The following is a 21,463-nucleotide window of genomic DNA, read 5'->3' on the forward strand; positions in this document are numbered from 1 at the left end:
GTGGTAATGCGCAGTCAGTTAATTTTAGCTTTAATTTTACTGTCACAAGAACCAGTGACTTTGTTTTCACTGACCAGGTGGTCACTGAAGAAGTGATGGTTGATTGGTTTTGGAAAACTGTTTGCTGATCAGTAGCTGCAGATTTAAACAGAAACTGCAGTTTTGTTACAGAAATAGGCTGCTGATGTCGACCCTCTGCGCAACAAAGCGCCTCAGCTTGGCGTGTCTGAAAAGTGAAAGTAAAAGCAGAGTTTTATTGTGAGACTGCTGGTTGTGCGCACTTGTTGGAGCGGCAGGTCAGCCAAGAATATAAACTGAGATTAATGAAATTTCGCGCGGCTTGGAGTTTGCTGCGCATCGGGGAAAATACAGCAGGAAGTTCAGCTGTCCTGAGCATCATCCAGGGAGACCCGACAGGTGAATATGACCTTCCATGCAGTGCTGATGGGGCGGGGGGTGCGCGTTTATTCCAAGTGCGCAGGCTTGAAAAGGAAAATATGTCGGGTGGTTTACATCAGTTGTGCTTTTCCTCGATTTATCTGAGCCATCTGTTCATGATATCGAGCTGTTTTATGGAATTTTTCTCAAATGATAGAAGCTTTATGTATAACTGTCTGTGCGTAAAGTGGTCAGTTAAAGAAATAGGTCCGAAATATGCATTAGGTTTATTTATTTTTTTCTGACTGTAAATAATCTAAATTGAAATAGTTAAATTAATATTGCTTTGATGAGAGTCGACGTTTACTTTTACTGTGATGTTTTTATACGAGTTGCACTTCATGGGGCGAATAAACTTTTTTAGTTGGGGGCGAAGAGTGGGGCGAATAAACTTTTTTGCGCCTGCTGTGGTTTGGTGTCTGGGTGGGTTATCCCCCAGCACCCCACGCGCGCGACAATCAAGTTGCTGTCCAGAAGTGTTTGTGAAAAATGGTTTTCCGGGGGATTTCCAGGCAACTGCCAGGATTTAATTGCGCATTCACTGAGGCAACATTAAACACTACAGTAGTAGGCAGCATGGAGACGCGCGTGTGTACATGAATAAACAAGGTATTTAACACTTTCATGACCAGGTTTTAACACTATTCGGTGCTCATTTTTACTTTCTTGCAGCTTTTCTCACCATACCTGTTTGATGAGTTGTATGCAGTTATTATTCGTTGTTGTTGTTTTTTTTACTGAGGGTTTTTCCTGTGTCAGAGCATGCAGCATGGTGCTATATTAAAGCTACAAAGGTCCTTTTGTGTGTTATCGATCGTTATAAGCCATTTCCTCGACACTAGGTTGAAATAGCCTGAGTAGTTTTGTGTCCGATCTCCACCCTTAACCTGTGCAGCAATTGCAGACTAAAAGTTAATTCATAATCGGAAACAGTTGATGCATGATTCATTCAAGATGTATTGGTTCTCACATACAAGCAGAGATTTTAGTCAGATCTGATGGCTTTTACTCAGACAGGGTGTGTGTGTCTGAGGGGGGTCACTCATCTTGAGAATAAAAGATCCCAGGGCTGAAAGAAAAGTTGGCTGTGAAATCTCCCCATGAAGTGCCCGTTTATCTCTTTACATGCCACCTGTCATGGTTGTGTTGACTGGAAGTGAGCAGGAGCACCTTTTTCTGGGTCAACTTTTTTAATGACTGTGCAGCTCCTAAAACATGGGAACTATATCCGCCATCATAGAATAAACATGGGAGGGGTATTGTTTTGTTTACCTCTCTCCAGATGAATGGGATCATCAGTCAGTTTTGTGTTTCAGTGTAGACAAGATAATGAGTCATTAAGACATGCATGTCAGGTTCCCTGGTACCAGAAGTGATGTTGTCTCTTCTACTGTCCAAGGTTTCATGGCTCATTCTATACAGATTGATCCTGATCATACAAAAGTAATTGTGTTTGGGCTGTGCAAGTTCTCAATGGAAGACCAACACTAGCTTTAGCCTGAGGTGCCTCCAAAGTATAAGTTACACCTTGCAAGACAAAAGGGAACCCCTTTACAAGTTGCAATTTTCTTCAAGTCAGAAGTGCACACAGACTCCTTCAAATGTTCACATGACCAGCTGTGAGTCCCAATGCTACCTGTATACTGAACCAGTACTTCATTTATTATCAGACATCACAGGTTTTAGCCTGCGGACACATCTGATGGACTCAGGTGGTCTGACATTCAGGCCCATGTCAACCAGTCTTTATTGGTTCATAATATTATATCCAAATTGCCAGAAACACTTATTTTAGTTATGGTCCCTATATGCATTGTTGTTTACAGGACATACATATATATTTGTTCCTCTTAAAATGTTATAGCTTTACCTCGCTGATGCAGTGGGGTTGTAATGATCAAAAGTTTTTCTTTCTTTCTTTCTTCGAATGGATTTTAAGGTTTTCTTTAACACAGTTGAGCATTCTGACACATTCACACATTATAAACAGAAGTAAGGAGATCTCAAAGTAGCACAAGACTTCTCTTTACACACCATCCTCTGCGGTCCTAACAATGAACAGAAGTGTCCTCGCTTCTCTCCTTCCTATTACTCTCCTTCCTCTGCCCTTGATTTTCCCAAACGACCTGTTTCTATTGTCTTTAATGGCATTTCTTATTAATAATATAATTTGGGGCATTTTTAGCTTGTTTTAACTAAAGGGATTCTGGAATCTCCCAGAAAGGGATTCTGAGGTGCCCCTCAAATCACTGCTTCATGCTGCAGTTCTCCACCTTCAAAAAAACATATATAGGAATAGGGGGTCGGTATTTATCAAACTGTTCAAAGTGACATTTTGACTTGCTTGTAATGTGGTACAAAATGTCCTTTAGTACATTTGGCTTAAATGCTCCACAGACCCTCTTCAAACACTGCTGGCCAGACTGAAGAGGAGAAGTGTTACGTTTACAATCAGACTGTTGGCACAAAAACATAAATATTCATGACTTGTGTTTTATTTTCAGGTAGATTTGCTCAACACGTATTTAGCTATGTAACAGACAACAGCAAAGAGGAAATTCTGAAGTTCAATGTGGAAACGTGTCAAGCTTGATAACAAATAAGAAAGCTGTGGCAGCAGTGACTCTGCCAAACCTTCATCTGATGTTATCTCATCAGTTTAGTGCAACTTCCACATAGTACTTTATGTATTTTCATGTTTTGTTATCAAGGACCAAAGACTGTAATTAACCATTCTCCTCTTTTATTTGCTATTCTCTCTCTCTCTCTCTCTCTCTCTCTCTCTCTCTCTCTCTCTCTCTCTCTCTCTCTCTCTCTCTCTCTCTCTCTCTGTGTGTGTGTGTGTGTGTGTGTGTGTGTGTGTGTGTGTGTGTGTGTGTGTGTGTGTGTGTGTGTGTGTGTGTGTGTGTGTGTGTGTGTGTGTGTGTGTGTGTGTGTGTGTGTGTTATTAGATGCCAAAATGCTGGAAGTGGACCAGGACCCCTTCATCTCTGAATTTGGAGATTTGCCAGGTTGGTGTTGTTGCATCTTCAATTAGATATTAGGCCAGGTAGGGCGTGACATGGTATCATGGGGTTTTCAATCAGATCGAGTCAGATGCTCCAGCTCGCCCAAATATGGTCACTTTGGGCTCTAAGCCGCTCTGATAACAGATAACAGACTCATATAACATACTAAAATCCAGGTTCTTCTGGAAACACATGGGAAAATTGAATGACTGGATGAACCTGTAAATTATGGTCTCAGGTGATGATGAAGTAAGAGATCTGCTATGCCCTGTTTTTATCCAACACAGTCTGAACCTGACCTTGTTAATTCCAATTGCCTATGAATGAAACAAAACTGATGATACGCTGATATCATCATCAGAAAGGACAATATAAAATATAGTGAGGTGGTTTTGATTAGATAATCAAATCAGTGATATAGTTGACATTTTCAAGACATCAACTGAATCAGGACCCCGCACCACTGCAGTTGGGGGTTGTAGTTGCTGAACATTTTCACCTGTAGCTTGTTGTGTTGTTGTTGTGTGGTCTTCTCGGTCATTTCTACCCAGCACTCCTGCAGGAACTGGAATATTTTCCACCCTTGTCTTGATTTATGCTGATAAAGTTGTGATTCGTCCGGTACGACGCAAAAAAGTAATCGAGACAATTTAGAAAAGCAGTTCCACAAACAGATATGCAGGTTTGATGAATTATGAAATTTAAACGGTTCCCTATAGGAATTCTGAATGAGCGGTAGAGCAAACTGTTGCAAGTGTGTTCTCTGATAATGTTTATCATTTGTTTCAGATGATTTATTAGAATACATGATGGTTGATTACCCTGGTAAGTTGCAACCAAACATTCATTCACTCATTTACAGCAGACATTTGTTCAGGTGAAAGATGTATTTCATGTTGCTTGTATTATCAGACAATGCACGTAATTAAACACAAACTCGCATGTATTTATGTAACTTACACAAATTACATGTTTTCCCTCCTAGATACAAATTTGCTCTTTGATGATTCATCGTTGAAGAACACGGATGAACTCGGTAAGAAATTTGTCTTGTTCTTTTGCAACTGCTGACAAATATTAGGTAACAAAATATGTTTGTTCCTGAAATGCAAATAACTTTACTAATTTTCCATACTGTGCATTAACCAGGCTTTATGGTAATGTCTGTATTTTGTCAGGTAAAGAACAGGGTAAGGCTTCTTTTTTATTGGGTTTTAATGGAGTAAGAGAGATAAGGAAATGGCCAAAAATTAAATAAATAAAACAATGTAGTCACTCAGTAGACACTCAGACAACACCAAATAAATACAAGAGAAAAAACACTTTTACACCTCCACACCATGGCAGGAAACATTATTTATTTATGGTTTCCTTCTGTCGGATGGCTGTGAAAAAAGCCATATCTCATGAACACTTTGAGGTAATTTCTTCGCCAACTTTCACTTGGATTCCACGATGAACTGATATGATCAGAGGTCACACTGTCCTCACAAAACTATTCTGGAACAATCTTTTTCTGACTGTTATTCAGTGAAATCACTCAGGAACAGGAGAGGAGATGCTGACCATATTTCACATTCACTGATGTTGTGTGAAGCGTCCATGTTTTTAGACTTCGTGGCTTCTTTGTAGCAACATCTAGAATTGAACCGTCGTTTACCGTTAGGACTTGTTTTCTATCTGAATCGGGTTTATTGTCTGAATTCCTTGAAAGTCTTCACTACATATATTATATGAGCTCTGACGGACATGAATGTAAAGTGAAACTTGACTGGTTGGCAGAGACATTCAACTGCAGTGGTAGTTTTCAGTGAAGTTTCAAGTTCCGTTCCGTTTTTGGGTCATCAGCATGTCTAAAAACAACATTTAACGGCCATAATTTTTAGCTCAGTTCTGAAATGCATGACAGTAACCACAGTTTCGAGTTATTGTGTCTCCTAACTGCTTCACTGATTGTTTTACTTCCTCTTCCATACACTTCAGGTGACGTTCCCATAGCAACAAAAGTACCCAGCCCTGGGGACCACCAGCAGGAACAGAACAACAAACAAACAGACAAAACAAAAACCAGGAGGAAAAGTAAGAGAGGTAAACTACCAGCCAACAAGAACCTACTAAACTCAATTTTAGGCTTAGAGTTACAAAAGTCTGCAAACTTGTACCAATTCATCAGTTGTACTTGTTTGTGCAGCAGGTTTATATATTACCTTTTTGTTTTCCAGTCCCTCAGTCACAACTATGGACTAATGAGAACCCCACAGCAAAAAGGCAAAGAACAACAGGTGACCAGACTCTTCCTTTGTTACATTTCTACATCAAATGTGTAACATAGCAAAATATATAACCTGGTCATTCTCCTATCAGCCAGCTATCATAACTAATGTTTTGTCGCTGTCCTCTTTGTATTTTTTATTGTCAGTCATAACAATCCAGAGTCCAATCTTATATTAACCTAATCTTCAAATCAGCTAACCATAACTGAACAACAATGTTTTTTGTTACTGGTATTCCTTTCTCCTTTCTGTTTAACAATCTGGTAACAACCGTAAATCCTCTCTGCTTTTGCATATTTGAGTTCACTGACTCTAAGTACTTGCTCACCATTTTGCAAATCATCTTACTGTCTTTTTGACATGTGGATGTATTTGGTATACTTTCAGGGAGCCGTTGGCTCTCATGTTATGACCATCCTTTGGGAAATTTGGGGAATTTCTTTAGTTATCACAGTGATCAAGTGAATCATCAAGTCAGCATTCATGTTAAATTAATGTGGAAGGTTCAAGAGTTTCTTAATTGATTTTTATATCATATGGCAATGAAGGTAAACCAATGGCTGCCTGATTTAGAAGGGCAAATGCGTCAAAAATCTAAAAGAGCATGTGTTCAGAGGGTCACCTGATTCATAGTTAAGGAGTTAAAGCCCACTAACACGTAGATATGGTCCCGGAAACAATATTTTCCAATAAGATATGCAGTAAAAAATCTCCATAGAAAGGCGTCCTAAAGGACCAATAATTAATTTATGGTCAGAAGTATTCAGACTGGCAGTTCTGGGTTTCTTTGGTGTCTCCATGTGAGGTAAGCTAAAAACCTTGTTTTAACATTGGTTATTCAACTCTTCCAGGTCAACCAAAAAACAATGAGACGCAGGCTGAGCCAGCTGTTGTTCAAGGTGAGTTTTAACCGACTCCTGCTGGAAATGTATTCTCAGGGAATCTGTTTGGATTGTTAAACTGAAGGGGCAATAAGAAAGTGAAAAATAATAAGGGAGGGCCTAAGAGAAAAGAAGGACAAAGGTTATGTCAGTATGTTAGCAAATAGTAATACATGACTCAAATATCAAGGGAATAGCTACAACTGCACAGTAAAATACCAAATACCAATATGCAGCTGTAATTTTAAAGATACATTAAAGAGACCAAAACATCAGAAGTCTTTGTACATGAGAGCCATTTTACAGACCAGGTAAATCACATGAGGCTGCAGTACGTCAGACTCACGGCTGAAACAGATGCTGGTTGGTCCTGCTTGACTTGGTTCCTGAGAGGCTCTGGAATGCAGGTCAAGAAACAGGAAGTTTCATTTTGAAGTCATCAGATGAAATGTCACATTGATGAATCAAAAGAATAACTTTTACCTCACTTGAACTTCCTCCTGATTAATTTGCTGCTTTTTAAAGATCCATTTTATTTCTCAACGTGATTAAAAATGTCCAGTTTAGTAGTTGTTTTTTAAGTCTCTGTTTGCAATAAGAATGCCTTTTACGTCTTTGACGAAAGAATATGCCTAACACTTTCCTTTTTAATTAAATTTATAACGAGGGCACACTAAATCGACATCGTTCATCCCATCTTTATGCTCTCACTTGCTCTCCTGGCAGTGGCTACTACACCATGTTGTTTTAAATTGTCCTCCAATATTGACATTTTATCAGTATTTTTTTTAACGAAGTTACTCTGCTGTTTACTATCTTTTTGGTCTGGCAATGATATTTTAATGAGGTTGCTCTTTATTTACTTTTTATTTTAATATTTCCAATATTTCATTGTCAGTTATTGCATTTGTAATGTGTACCAGTACCCTGTTCCATGGTGATTTTACACTATAAATAAAACTGAATTGAATTAAATCTCTTAAAAACTGTGCTGTACGCCTGTTTTCATCGTTCCGACTCCTCAACAAAACCTGCTTGCAGAAAATACGTTGTGGTTGTTTTGCAGGTGCCCACACAGGATCATGGCCAAGTCCAACAGAGACTGTGAGAGGCATGTCCACCCCGCCACCAAAAATCCTTCATGTCTACCATTCCCCTTCAGCACATCGCATTCCCATTCAGTTCATCACCATCCCGGACTCTCCAGGATACCAGGTTGTCCATCTCTCTCCTCCTCCTCCTGTTATTCAGCTGCCGCTACCCAACACAGCTGCTGCACCGACATACATACTCGGTGAGTCAACCATTGTAGGGTTTAATTCCCCATTAAATCCAGTCGTCAAGTTAAGAAGTGTTGCTTAGATGCAGCTATGTTAGCAATCACACAACTGTAATAACATAAAAAAGAGTGTCAACAGGCCACTTTTCATAAACATTTCCATACTTACTCTGCCAAAATCTTAGTCCTAGTCCTACTGGATCTTAATGTTGTGTTTGTTAGATAGTTTGGGACAAGGAATTATGTTACAGGTTTTTTTGAAGACTTGCCAGCATTAAAAGCATAGTCTGCCAGGCCTCAGTCTTTGGGTCTCTTTTCTTTAAACTGAACTGCAGCCTACCAACGATATACTTGGACACATGGATTTGGTCAGCCAAGGTTTCATACGTCACATACCTAAGGAGCCAATCCTGTCATCTTGCGGGATGTTTCCCATATTATACCAGCTTGAGCTGTTGGCGAGCGATGGAGGGGTGGTGGAGATAGAGGCGGGAAGTACTGAATGAAAGCAAAGGACAAAGCACATCTAAGTCCCTTTAAGGTGTTAGGGGAGTTTTTTTGGTTTTTAAAAAAACATTTGTGTGCTATTATCTAATGTTTATTGTGCCTGTACTGTATCAGCAGTGCATACTCTAACCACTGTTTTTAATACAGTTCCTGCTGCCTCACCACCCTCCAGACACCGAGTGCCACCACTCTCACCAAGTAAGTAAAAAACTTATTTGTGTGTGCGCGCGTGTGTTTGTCTTTATGTGCTTGTATGTAGAGATGTAACTCTGTCAGTGTTCTGCTAGTTATGGTTCCAACAATTACAGTTTTAGTTCTGCCTGTAAAGTAAAAACATGGAAGACACTCTGTACCAAATACTGTGTATGAATGCAGTCTTTTAATTTGTCTTCTCTTGTGTTTGTAGCGAACGGTGCGGTAGCGCCGACCCACATGAGTTCATCCCCATCAGGTTCTCTCACAGCTAGCAAAGCCATGTCTCCCTCTTGTGCCACACCCGTCTCCCCCAGTAGTGGTGAGCATCAGTATCTGTCTCATTCCTTCCTCCTTCGGAGTTAATGTCATGTCATAAATATTATGAATTGTTTCATTTCAGAGATCATGTCTCTTCACAAGGATTCACCTCTTCCTCAGTCTCCTGCTGTTATTGACATTCCACGTAAGTTACAACATGCTTTCTTCTGATTTTATCTTTAATTTCCTGAAAACACAATTCAATGTTTTGTGGAGGAGCATCAGGGCATTGTATTGTGCTTTGTGCTTCAGAGGTTGTAAAGGACTACATTCAGGAAGCCAAAGTCCACATGAGTCAAACCTGCCAGGATATGGAGCCAGGTCTGAGCTTGACCTCTCATTACGTGGAAGTACAAGTGTGCCAGAGAGAGATTCTTCGCTCTGGAAAAACCACAAGCAAATGCCTGGACAAGGAACTAATCATCATGGGAGATACAGATCGGCAAAAAACCTTGCTGGGACCGAGTCAGGTCAGAGTGAAGTGGTGTCCACAAAGGTTTTACCAGCTCTGTCTGTGTCTTTTCCTTTTCCAACTGATTGTTGGCTATAACTCACAGGGTCTCTCCTTTTCTACTCAGATCTTTGAAAGCTCAAATGGAGACAAGCCGAAACGCTACATTTTGCTGCTTGGAAACGCTGGCATGGGAAAAACCACTCTGATCAAGAAGCTGTGCCTTGACTGGTCCAGAGACTGCATCCCCCAGTTTGACTTTGTCTTCTTATTAGACGGCAAAGACCTCACTTTAACGGAGCCGACCTACAGCCTTCAGACGCTGCTTCTCAACCTCTCCTGCTCTGCCCCGTCCTGCATGGACCCGGACACAGTGTATGCTCAAATACTTGCAGCCCCCAAACGAGTGCTCATCATTTTTGATGGGTTTGACGAGTTGCAGAACTATGAAACTCTACTCCAGGCTCCAGAAAAAGACTCCATAACATCATTGCAGAAAGACAGTAAGGCACAGACCTTCACAGTCAGGCAGTTATACTTTGCCATCCTTCAGAGGGTCCTTCTTCCAGGCTGCACTCTGCTACTCTCCACCCGGCCTAGAGGTGCTGCCACCCAGCTACTCCGCCGCGTGGACAGCCTCCTGGAGGTGTGTGGCTTTACCTCAGCAAATGTAGAGACATATTTGTCTCAATACTTCACTCCTCCTGCTCTCAGAGCATCTGCTTTGGACTTTTTAAAAAGTAGCAGATATCTACATTTCCTCTGCTGTAACCCGGCACTGTGTCAGATGGTGTGCCTGGTTTTAGAACAGTCCAAAAGTTCGGAGGTCCTACCAAGAACTTTGACTGAGCTCTGTCATCAAGTGCTTTGTCTAAAACTGGAAAAAGACAGTGGGGGCACATGCTCATATGTTGCAGCTCAAACACAAATATCTGAAACCCAGACACAAACCTCAAATAGTTCTCAAGTGAAGCGGTGTCACAAAAATAATCGGACAACGTCCAGAGCACAGGTACGCACTTCATCTCACACCCAAAGAGCAAGGAGAGCAAAACAACAGAAGAAAGAGGAAGACAAAGTGGGTGAGGAAATGACTGTTGGCAGGGAAGGAGCTAAAACAGAGAACAGGGAGTTGCTGTTGCAGCTGAGCTCTTTGGCCTGGGAGAGGGTCAAAGACAAGTCCTCTACCCTGTCCAAAGGACAGGCCATAACTGCCAAACTCAAGGCGTTCGGCCTCAGGACTGGTCTCTTTCTCTCTCATCACCTGAGGAAGAGGCCGTTGGAATCAAGTGGTGAGAAGGAGGAAGGAAGAGCAGAAGACAAATGTGAGATGGGAGGAGAACAGAAAGGAGAGAGGAAGGAAAACAGACATGATGACCACGTCCTGTTGTGGGCCAACCCTTTTCTTAAGAGTTACCTGGCAGCAGTCCATTTGTCTTTGTCAAGGTAAAAATACAGTTTACTCCCTTTTCCACTCTTTCACTTTCAGTGCGCTGACACTCTTTCCGTTTCCCCAGGACTGTATCGGAACGAACTTTTCTCCAGACCCTCTCCTTCCAGTTAGGTCCAAAGGGTCGACCGAAACCTCAAAGGGAGGAGATGGAGCTCACTCAGCGATTTGTTGTCGGCCTGCTCTTCCACAACAGGACAACACTGCAGAGGCTTCATTCATACACAGAGAGAGTCTTCAGAGATGTGGTCGTCAGCAAGCTGGCTGTGGTAACAAAACATTTGGAAGGTCTTTCCCTTGGTGACCTGAGCCCTGCCCAGGTGCTTGAGACATGCCACTATGTTTATGAGGCAAGTTTGACCCATGATGAGAGTAGCAGAGACTCTGCCAGCACACGACTGATGAATCGTCTGGCAGCAAATCTTCCCGAATCCCTGACATTTCACAGAGTTCCTCTCAGCCTGCCACATGTGTTCATCGTGCAGAACGTTCTCGAACGAGGTGCAACCGAAGGGAGAACTTTTTGTTTGGATCTGGAGGACTCTGGGATACAGATCTGTGGACTCAGAGCTCTGGTGGGCCTCAAGAACATCAAGACATACAGGTAGTGCGTTTTTTTTTAAAAAGCAGCTTTTTTTTACCCATGGGGCTAATTGAAATCCTGCTTTAGTCTTTTGGTCTTCATCAATGCTCCATATCGTCAATTGATACCGATGTCAAACCATCTAAAATTGAACCTGTGTGTGTGTCCTAGGGCATGCATCGCTGATGTCATCACCCTCTGGGAGCAGCTACAGCAGAGTGGTGATGAAGAGCTCCTGAAAGGGGCAGTGTCCAAGTTCAAGATCCACCCTCTGAAAGCAACACAAGTGTGTCACATAGAGCACCTGGCAAAGCTGGTCAACATACATGTGCACAAGAGTCTATCAGACAGGTAATACACACAAACACACATAGACACTCATACATTTAGATGTGCTCTATAACATGTTAAAATGTGCATTATTCTCAATTGTAGTTCCAGCCAATCAGATTCCATCCTGGCAGAGGGAGTACCAGCAGTCAGAGAGCTACACAAGCTGGAGCTTGAGTGAGTTGAGATTTCATATTTGAATTTAATAGGGATGATGATGATGATGATGATGATGAGCAGGAGGAAGAGGAAGAGGAGGAGAAGGAGAAGGAGAAGCATGATGATGATGATGACATTGTTGGTTCTTCTAGGCTCAGTCCAGAGATCGGTCCCCGGGCTCTTCCTAAGCTGTTGGATCTCCTTCCAGTGCTGCAGAACTTGCAGCACTTGGAGTACGTAAACACACCTTTATTTCTAGTTTTCTCTCAATGCATCACTCTCTGTGTTTATGAGATGTTTTTCAAGTATTTGACAGTCTCTATGTCCTCCTTCAGTCTAGAGAATTGTAAGATAGGGGACAAAGGAGCGGAGAAACTGGCTAATGCATTGATCTCACTGTGTTCCCTGGAGATACTTAAGTGAGTATATGTTGACCCCTTTCTCGACTTATATAGCTATGTGAACTCAATAGACAACAAAAAAATATAGAATAAAATTGCATCATCTAGATTTTATAAAAGTAAGAACTTGATGTATGTGTGTTCAATTGTTTGTTTTCTCCTTCTGGATCCCAGTCTGTCACAGAATTGTATAGAAGACCAGGGAGTAAAGAAACTGACGACCACACTGAAGCACCTGCCCAAACTGCACTGTTTAAGGTACATCACACACACATGTACTCGTCAACACCTGCAAATGTCACACACTTGTCGAGCCACGTAGTTTCACTTCCCTTTCCATCACTTTGTTTGTTCCAGTCTCTACAGTAATGGGATCTCTGACGAAGGGGCAGAGAGTTTAGCTGCTATCCTCCCACAAATGACATCCCTCACTGACCTGGAGTAAGGCCACACAATTCAGATATTACTACACGTTTATTTATTTCATCTGTGTATATTTATGTGTGCTAACCCACAGCAGACAGATGGTGTGTTGTTGTCCGCATATATGACTAAAAATATTTCAACACAAAATATCTTGCAAAAACACAGAGCATCTGTTCCTATATCTAAATAATACAAACAAATGTTATTTCTGTGTGTGATTTTGTGCAAACAACAACAAGAATTGAAACGGCACATCAGCAGAGGAACTTCTAGTATATGGTTTGATAGAAATTTGATGTATATAGTTGATTTCTTGGTCTGTCGCCCCTGATTTGTTACTATCTCTAAGTGCAGTAAAAATGCTCTGAAAACACATTTAAAGTATTTATTCTGTTTGACAGCGTGACGTATAACAAGCTGACAGATGTTGGAGCACAGAGCTTGGGAGCCAGTCTGAGAAACTGCAAAAAGATGAAGACTTTAAGGTGAGCTATCATGTCCTTTTGCTTCACACTGTGTCTTTGTCCAAATCTTCTTCATTTTCTGACTTTGTTTCGGCTCATCTCGTCACAGGATGTGGAACCATTTTATCCCAGGCGGAGTTTTTGAGAGACTTCAGCAGCAGGACAGTCGGATCCTTTGCCAATAGAATGATTTTTTTTTTTTTAATTTTGCAAGCATGTTTACACTACACAATCCAAAGAATGTATGTCCATAGCAAAGTGAGAAGAATAAAAAGAGATTGCACTGCAAACAACTACTGATTTGCTGCTTGTACTAGTTTATTAATAAATACACACAGTGCTTCCGTGTGTCGACTGTAGATGTTTGGTGATTCAAATTAAAGAAGCACATTGCACTACTATAGCTGTACATAGATTACTTTTTTAAATACCTGAAAAGCCTTTTATGCTGCATTTGAAGTGTCTTTTTTATGACAAAAAACTATCTCATTGTTTGCACTGTTTGTCTGTGGCTTTACACTGTATATTGCTTCAATTTAAATAAAGTGTTTATTATTGTCACGTTTATTTTTAGGCTCCTCATCACTACTCATTTCACATGTTCCAGCAGTTTATTAAAAACCTCTTTTCACTTCCTTCCCAAAAGGGTTTTTGTTCTCCATTTTGCAAAATGATCTTCAACAGTATTAAGGCTTCCTACTTTAATATGTTACCGCTGTGAATCCTTTAACATTAAGACTGTATAGAGTGATGTTTACTCGATGTCACCATGATCACCATTTTAGACGGTCAGCATGATTTTGAATGTTAAAAACGTGGTGAGCTCTACTCATATTTAAAAGTGAAATTAAATGGAAATGATCTCATAGGGAAGGTGAAAATGCAAGCAGAAGTGTGGTTGCAGACTGCGGCTAAAGGAGCTCAATTCAGTCCTCACTGTGTGCAGTAAAATGGAGTTATTTTACAGAACAAATCTCATAAATACAAGCATAATGATTATTATTGGTTGATGTGTTACTGGAAGAAGTCAAGCTTGAATCTTGGCAAACGAAAAGGGAAACTGTTTGATGCAAATCACTTTTTCTGGACTGTGAGAAAGTTTCATGTCCACCTACAATCACAGTAGCTTTACAGCTGCATGGCTAATCAGTCCGGGTCCAGCAGCTAGTTATAGTACATCACATCAGGACACGTCATGTCAGTTGTCAGGCCCAGATTTTACAGTCTATTCCCAGCATGCTTTGCAGATGGTAACAAGTGTGAACTCCTGCCTTTATTGAGGTTTCAAAGCAGGCCAACCAGCTGCTGCTGTTTTCTGGTGCTCTGACTCCCTCTTGTGGATAAAATATAACATGACACCAGCAGAGCACATGCTTACCTTCAGTATCATCCGACATACAGCATGAGGACAGTTGAAGTAAGAGGCTAAAAGCTGGCGTTCACCCAAAGTTTATTAAATACACGTTGGAAAATAAAACTCTGTTACATAGCTTATATTAGAGCATGTGCATGTCTGCGAACAAGCAGATGTAGAATGATGACACAAGCACTGGGTGGAGGTTATGTGTTCATGATGATGATGTGGGCAGAGTTGAACAGACCCTGACCTGCACAGTGTGGCATCATGCCTGGGAAGTGGCACAGTCTTCTACCTGCATCTGACAAGAAGGATTTATATTTTGTACAAAACGAGGATCTTCCCATTTTAACAGCTTGATTTTTAAATCTGAATTATCAAACTCATTACATTTACCTTTAGTTAGAAAAAAACAACAACCTCTGCATGATTCAGGAAGCCCTTGTATTGATTAGTTTTGGATCAAATTATGTACAAACATATTCAACAATATTTGATGAAGCATACTATCCTGAGATTTAGTTTCCTGTGATCTAAATGGTGTTTCAGAGCAATTTTATTAAATTATGGACATACTGATTTATACACACAAATTCAAAGAGTAAGTGTTCCCACAAAATATTGCTTAATGGCAGCTTTACTCCAACAAGATGAGAGAATTTGGCATCAGCTACCAGCGATCCGATCCCGGTTGAACTCTGGCACCGACTCTTTGAGAAACAGTCTTACTATAGGATGTGATTTATTTTAAGTTTAAATCCTTAATCTTGAGTTGCAGCATGACTTTTTTCTTTTGAATTCATTGCAGCATGTGGCTGTGGATCTGGCTATATTTAGTGTGCAATTCGAGCTGACTAGGCAAAGTGTTGTTCCAAATGATATCAGAACGGTGTGAACGGAGAACAGAACAGCCGGGCTACGCTGAGACGTTGTGTAATGATCCGTCAGGCAATGAAATTCTGGACTAAAGCTGGTTTACAGTGTGAAACATGCATGTGGAAATATTGTGAGTTTTTTTTGTTTTTTTGTCTGTATGGCTTCAGTTATTTGGTTGACAACCAGCACAATGTCATGATTATCATGCACAATTTGAAGACAGATATGAGCAAATACGGGTTCTTCTGTATCGCCTCCACAATCAGTGTTTAGTTATAAACTGGGCTGCAAGTGCTCATCTTTGATTTACTTTCAAAGCTTATAAATGCCTAGGAAATCTGAACCATCTCTTTACGTACGTCACTGACACAACACGGTTTCCTTCCACAACCAATCAAAGCCCATCTAACTACCTGATTCTCTGCATGATCTCATTTATGTAACTATCCAATTGCCCCATTGCTCGAATCTAGTTTATTATTGCTGTATCAAGAATGTACATGTCATGAAAGGAAGTCTAAATCTGCAACAACGCAAACCACAAAATGCAATAAAAGAGAATTTTAACAACCAAATTAAAAGACAAAACAAACCAAAAAAAACAGTCAATATCATGCATTGAGTCTTGTCAGTGTGTCTCAAGTCTTAAAACCAGAAAAATCCAAAGAACTTTGAGGTTCTTTCATGAGATTTGACACACTTGCTCATAACTAATCTTCTACTGTTCACTTTTGTTTGGTGGAAAATTTAATTTGCACGACCCCAATTATGTGAGATTAAACATAGACTTCCTGTATCAAATAATAAAAAAAAAACCTCTTCCTGGATACTTCAATACTTTCTGCATTACAGTAAAGAGTGCGGCAAGTGTGACACAGTGTTCCTGATCTACTGGCCTGATCTATATCTTACAGCTTTATAGACTACGTCCAGTGTGAGTGTTATGTCTTGCCTGTTCGCCCAGAGTTCCTAACCATGCTCCTGAGAGAGTGTAACATCCCTGACGCAAACACTCAGCATGGATGACCTCAAACAACACATTTTTAATGAAGCCTCTGGAAGCAGCGAGCCTGCAAAACAGCAACTGATTCTGTATCGTGACTCAAACTGTTAAAAACAAGTTGTTCTGTGAGTGATTAAGTATTCATCAGGCCCGCAGTGGGTATTGTTTTCCCGCACTTTGACAGTTCTCACTTTGTAAGAGATCTCACTGGCACTGAAGTGGCAAACTTTCATTAACTGGCTTTAGGGAACTGCCAGGTCCTGCATGGTCTGGATAATTGTTCGGTGTACGGGCTCCCGTATCTGAACTGGCGAGATCTTGTGGAACATGCTCCACATCTCCGAAAACATTCATTTTTCTTCGAAAGGGAACAGCCGTCTCTCTCCACCTGCAGCACGTTGTGCTTGCTTTTCGTCTTTCATCGTGTCCACAGATGCCAGTGCCGACCCCCTGGTGTCCAACCAGACAACCTATTAGACAGGCGGCACGCTGACAGCTGATTTAGTGCAGAGTGCTCTTCCCCTGGGACAGACGCTGATCACGTGGCTGGCGGTGTTGAATCTCTTCCTTCAGCTACCTTCCTTTGAGCCGAGACAACCTGAGGGCGTGGACACAGAAGAGGCACAGCAGATAATCACCAAACATTTCTAGGGAGCTCATATCAAAACATAAAAGAAAAGGCTTGAGATTTCACTCCACGGAAAGGTCTGCGCTTGTTACAGAAAAGAAAGACACGAGAGCAAAAAAACCAAAACCAAAACAGATTTTCTTGTTTCTACTTACTTTTTGACTGATGTGTCTCTGTGAGAAAAAGGCTGCGACAGCATCCCGTTCAGCATCATCACCACCTCCTGAAGTTGTTTTCTCCCCCCCCTTCAGGATCGCCTTCGTCACTCCAGATACCCCTCAAACACGTCCAGTTCCGTGTCCGTGTCGTAGGGGACAGAGGCCGGGTCGGACAGCACCCCGAGGTCCACCAGCGCCTGGTCCATGTCCTCAGGCAGAAATACTATCCCCACATTCAGGACGATGTACTCCATCAGAAAGGCATAGTAGAGGATCAGGACGTTCACAAAGAACAGGCCCAGATAAAACATATATGGGAGTTCGTCCAAGAGCGATTCCACCGAATCTAGTTGGGCATAAATTGGGAGTGTCATAGAAAAGAAAGGAAGCCACGGTTAGGGGGTTCTTGTGTTAGGCCTGGACGGTCTGGAGCTCCAGCTGGAAAGCCGTCTGGGGTGATGGGACCGTGGCGTCCATTTCGGCTCGTCTCGACCTGCGACGGTGACTCGGAGGACGTTTTTTTTTTTTTTTTTTTTTTAGTGGTAGGTTATCTGTCCGGTTCAGAGGAAAACGACAGGAAAACCGGAAGACCAAACGGCAATACGTTCATAGCTAATAATAACAACGGGCGTGCAGTATTAAAATATCCTCTTAGCTGGCTCGACGCCTTCTTGACATCGGGGTCGCTCGGGTTGGAAGAATTCACGCCAGGCGAGCTGGCTTGTGCTAAAAACAGTTGCATGCAATTGCAGCCAAAATAAACGCGAACATCTCAACAGGAAACGTACTGTTGTTGTTGTTTTTTTCTTTCGTTTAAACAAACCCGCTCCGGGAAACACGCGACATTCATAGAAACACGAGTCTGACGACGTTTTTTAACAGCTCAATGTCTCTTCTAACATTTCTGCCAACCGCATCTTAAACAGTCCAGACCACGAAGCGACACCTGAAGCCTCGGCGCGTGATTGGCTCGCCGATTGGCAGACTCCGTTTTGATTGGCCCGTTACGGGTGTCAGTCAGTCCAGCTCAGGACACGTCGCGGGTTGTAATCGTCACCGCCGGCACGCGGAAGTCGACGTTGTAGTTTTTCTCCGCACGCTGCGGCGCTGCAACCTCAACGAAAGAACAACAACTCCCAGACAACCACCCGCCGAAAAGCTTGTTACGCAACGACCCCCCACCTCAATCGGCGCTGCCATCACCGCCTATCACCCTCAGTTTGCTAAGTGGCTATCTGTACGGGAAAGTGGGAGTAATGGATAGATGCCGACACTAACCATTGCTAAAAAAAAATAATAATAATAACAACAACAACTCTCCTGGCAAAACAGCCCCCCCCCACCTTTTTTTTTTTTAAAACCGCAACCATGTTCGGCCGGTCACGGAGCTGGGTCGGAGGACAAGGAAAAGCGAAAAATATCCACTCCTTGGACCATTTGAAGTGAGTAGTTAGCATTACATGTGCTAACGTTAGCCTCGATGATCGCCGGTTGAAAACGACCGTCGGCGTCGTGGTCAGCCCGCTCATCGGCTGCTCAAATAACACCGTCGGAGTGAACGAACCGCGGGTTCCCGGACGGACCAGCCTGCTAAACACCGTCATCTGTCAGGTTGATATCATTACGACCGAGCGCGTAGGAGCTGTACCCTTTAAAAAAAACAACAAACAAACAAACAAACAGCGTTGACGCTTGTTCGTCTCTTCTGGTTCTGGACTATAAAGTCAGCATCAAACATTGAATATTGGTCTTTTAAATGTGTGTGTCGTGTGAGCATCAAGCCTTTAAAGGCCCCTTGTACAGCTGTTTTTTTTTTTTAATCGTCCCGTGGATGATTAAGTCGGCAGGTCGAAGGAGGTGAAGGGAATTACTGGAGTCACCAGAGTCCAAAGTTGTTCCGTTAAACAGGTGCATCAGATGATCGATGATATTAATCGAGCTCACGTCTGTGTTGATATGATAGGAGTGGTTATGAAGCTGCAATGTTTGGATCATATATTGACTCCAAATTAGAAGCAACCTGTCGTAGGCTTGTTGCAGGAACTTTTTTTTGGGGCATTCATGAGCTTTTTTGGGGGGAGAGGGAGGGGGGGCAGTTTTAAACGTCTGTTTGAAAAGTAATCCAAAAACTAATTAAATGTAATACATTACTTTAAAGAAGTAATTAAAATAGTCACATTACTTATTACATTTTTAACATGTTAACTAGCGATCTGGTAACCTGCCTAACGCTGCTCACAGCCCAGTAATATCACCACCAGCCCCGGTGGTCAGTGGTCAGTTCATTCATTATTTAACTGTGTGGAGCAGCTTTGAGAAAAATCTCTGGGTCACTGCACCCTGTCTTTCTACCATTAAGTGTAAAGGTAGTTGGACATGCGCACGCATTTGATCAGAGCTCTGCTTTTATTTCTGTCTTTCACACTTGTTCCCTCCTTCCATGTCTCTCTGTCAGGTATATGTACCACGTTCTGACCAAAAACACCACAGTGACGGACCACAATCGAAACCTCCTGGTGGAGACCATCCGCTCCATCACGGAAATCCTCATCTGGGGCGACCAGAATGACAGCTCTGTGTTTGAGTAAGTCCCAGTAATGTCTTCATGTCTGATCAGCCACCTGTAGCTGTAATATGCAGATGTGACTCCAGCATGGCCGTCAAAGTGAGAACTGTGTGTCTACTTGTTGTCTGGGTTTGCTAAATGTGCACACACTCTTATATTCCCACACTGATGCATTTGAACAGATGCCCACTTGTAAACTAATCAACTGTGAATGCTCTCAGAGCGCCCGCTAGATGATTGCGTCTCATGGATTTTTTTTACAAGTCATGTTTGATCAGCTGATCTGAAGCACTTTGAGCAGGCAGACCTCAGCTCAGAGGCTCTTTTGCCCAACATTACTCACTCACATATGTTTATAATCACACTCCAGGCTACACTTGGAGATCTTTCATGATCCCAACCATAATCTTTTTTGTTACCTTCAGTTGCCTTGCATATGGCGACTTTGCTTACAAATGAGCCACAATGCCCCCCCCCCCTTTCTGACTGCAAACTATCAGAACTGCCTATCAAAGATGTAGCTGATTTGCTTCCTGTCCTACAGGCTTTGCACAAACCTGTAACACCTTGACTTGATCAAACTTTAACATACAGAATAAATTAACATAAATGAAAAGGCAAAAAAAAAAAAAAAAAAAAAAAAGGGGAAAACAGCTAAATGTTTTTTGTATCTAAGATGTTGCTAAAAGCAGGAAATGATTCACATTCTTCAACCCAACCCACTAAAAGATTTCAGGGGACTCTGGCTCGTAAAACTATTGTTTCAATCAGAAGCATCTGATATGAAACTAAACACTCCTGCATGTCATCACCTCTGTTTCCGCAGTTTGTCACTTCTGACTTTATAGTGTAGAACAAAAAGAGCCACTGAGGATGTTGCAGGAGTATTTGTTGATATGAGGAAATCCTTAAAATAAACAAATGAATGCTATAATTTTCTTGGCTCACAGCTTTTGGGTATTTTTGAAGTCTTCCTAATAGTTCATTTGAGATGCAGGCTAACTGGAGCAGACCAAATATTATTATTATGCAAAAATATTATATTTACGCTGCGTAGGATGCAACGACTGGAAAAGTTTCCCTACGTAATGTGTTCAGACTCGTATATTATATATGTGTTGTAGGATAATCTGAGTTAACAACTGAGATCTGAGGGGTGTTCTACGAAGCGAGATTAGTGGGTTAGCGAGGTATGTTGAGACTAAAGCCAGCGTTGTCAGTGTCACGAAGCTGAGAGCCAGCTTTCAAGCTGGCTAGATCACCATGGTAACTGATGCTGCGAACTTAACCTGGTCCGGAACAGCTTATATCGGATCAAAACGTACTAAAGTATCACTTACTGACCAATCAGGTCTCTCTGAAAATTGCCATCACCAATCACAGAAGAGCCAGTGGAGCTTGGTAGGCGGAGTGAGACAGTCCTCAGAGGAGTGAGGCAGTCCTCAGTGGAGTGAGACAGTCCTCAGAGGAGTGAGACAGTCCTCAGTGGAGTGAGACAGTCCTCTGAGGGGGGCAGAGTGTTCAGAGACCTGACAAACCTCTTTCCCCGGTGATTTTCATATGAAATATAGAATAGATTAATTTCACGGTGTTTTCCAACAACAGAGACTGATTGATGCACTTGCTGTACTTATGACAGTAAACCTACCTACCACTTTGAATTCTGATTTTATATTTATTTCTTATTTGCTCCTCAGTCCGTTTGACACCTC

At 41.8% G+C, this 21,463-nt stretch overlaps 3 protein-coding genes across 6 annotated transcripts in view; 2 read left to right on the plus strand and 1 right to left on the minus strand.

The window, feature by feature from the left end:
• Positions 1–298: 298 nt before the first annotated feature.
• Positions 299–13,565, plus strand: ciita (class II, major histocompatibility complex, transactivator). The gene is made up of 22 exons (XM_069710058.1): positions 299–417; positions 3,390–3,449; positions 4,236–4,271; positions 4,432–4,482; positions 5,430–5,534; positions 5,669–5,728; positions 6,571–6,618; positions 7,667–7,894; positions 8,534–8,584; positions 8,793–8,900; positions 8,982–9,044; positions 9,152–9,369; positions 9,478–10,796; positions 10,868–11,404; positions 11,555–11,734; positions 11,819–11,890; positions 12,025–12,105; positions 12,208–12,291; positions 12,448–12,531; positions 12,631–12,714; positions 13,101–13,184; positions 13,273–13,565. The coding sequence occupies exons 1-22, from the start codon at positions 324–326 to the stop codon at positions 13,346–13,348; spliced, it is 3,723 nt and encodes a 1,240-aa protein (XP_069566159.1). The 5' UTR covers positions 299–323; the 3' UTR covers positions 13,349–13,565.
• Positions 13,566–14,596: 1,031 nt separating this feature from the next.
• Positions 14,597–18,131, minus strand: dexi (Dexi homolog (mouse)). Its single transcript, XM_069710060.1, has 2 exons — positions 17,183–18,131; positions 14,597–16,997 (listed from the first exon to the last, which is right to left on the minus strand). Exon 1 carries the CDS (start codon positions 17,557–17,559, stop codon positions 17,290–17,292), a length of 270 nt encoding a protein of 89 aa, XP_069566161.1. The 5' UTR covers positions 17,560–18,131; the 3' UTR covers positions 14,597–16,997; positions 17,183–17,289.
• Positions 18,132–18,391: 260 nt separating this feature from the next.
• clec16a (C-type lectin domain containing 16A) overlaps positions 18,392–21,463 on the plus strand; it is a 40,795-nt gene continuing 37,723 nt past the window's right edge. For 2 of the 4 annotated variants that reach the window (XM_069709974.1, XM_069709977.1), the window contains exons 1-2: positions 18,392–18,627; positions 19,641–19,769. In XM_069709974.1, coding sequence (XP_069566075.1) covers positions 18,554–18,627; positions 19,641–19,769 — 203 coding nt within the window. In that variant the 5' untranslated portion in view covers positions 18,392–18,553. The remainder of the gene's footprint in view (positions 18,628–19,640; positions 19,770–21,463) is intronic. The other 2 variants (XM_069709976.1, XM_069709975.1) reach the window with 1 other exon arrangement.

The sequence above is a fragment of the Brachyistius frenatus genome, unplaced genomic scaffold (assembly GCF_029030835.1).
Source record: "Brachyistius frenatus isolate BFR_SWC_R1_liver_20210118 unplaced genomic scaffold, ASM2903083v1 Contig_88, whole genome shotgun sequence".
NCBI classification, from domain to species: domain Eukaryota; kingdom Metazoa; phylum Chordata; class Actinopteri; family Embiotocidae; genus Brachyistius; species Brachyistius frenatus.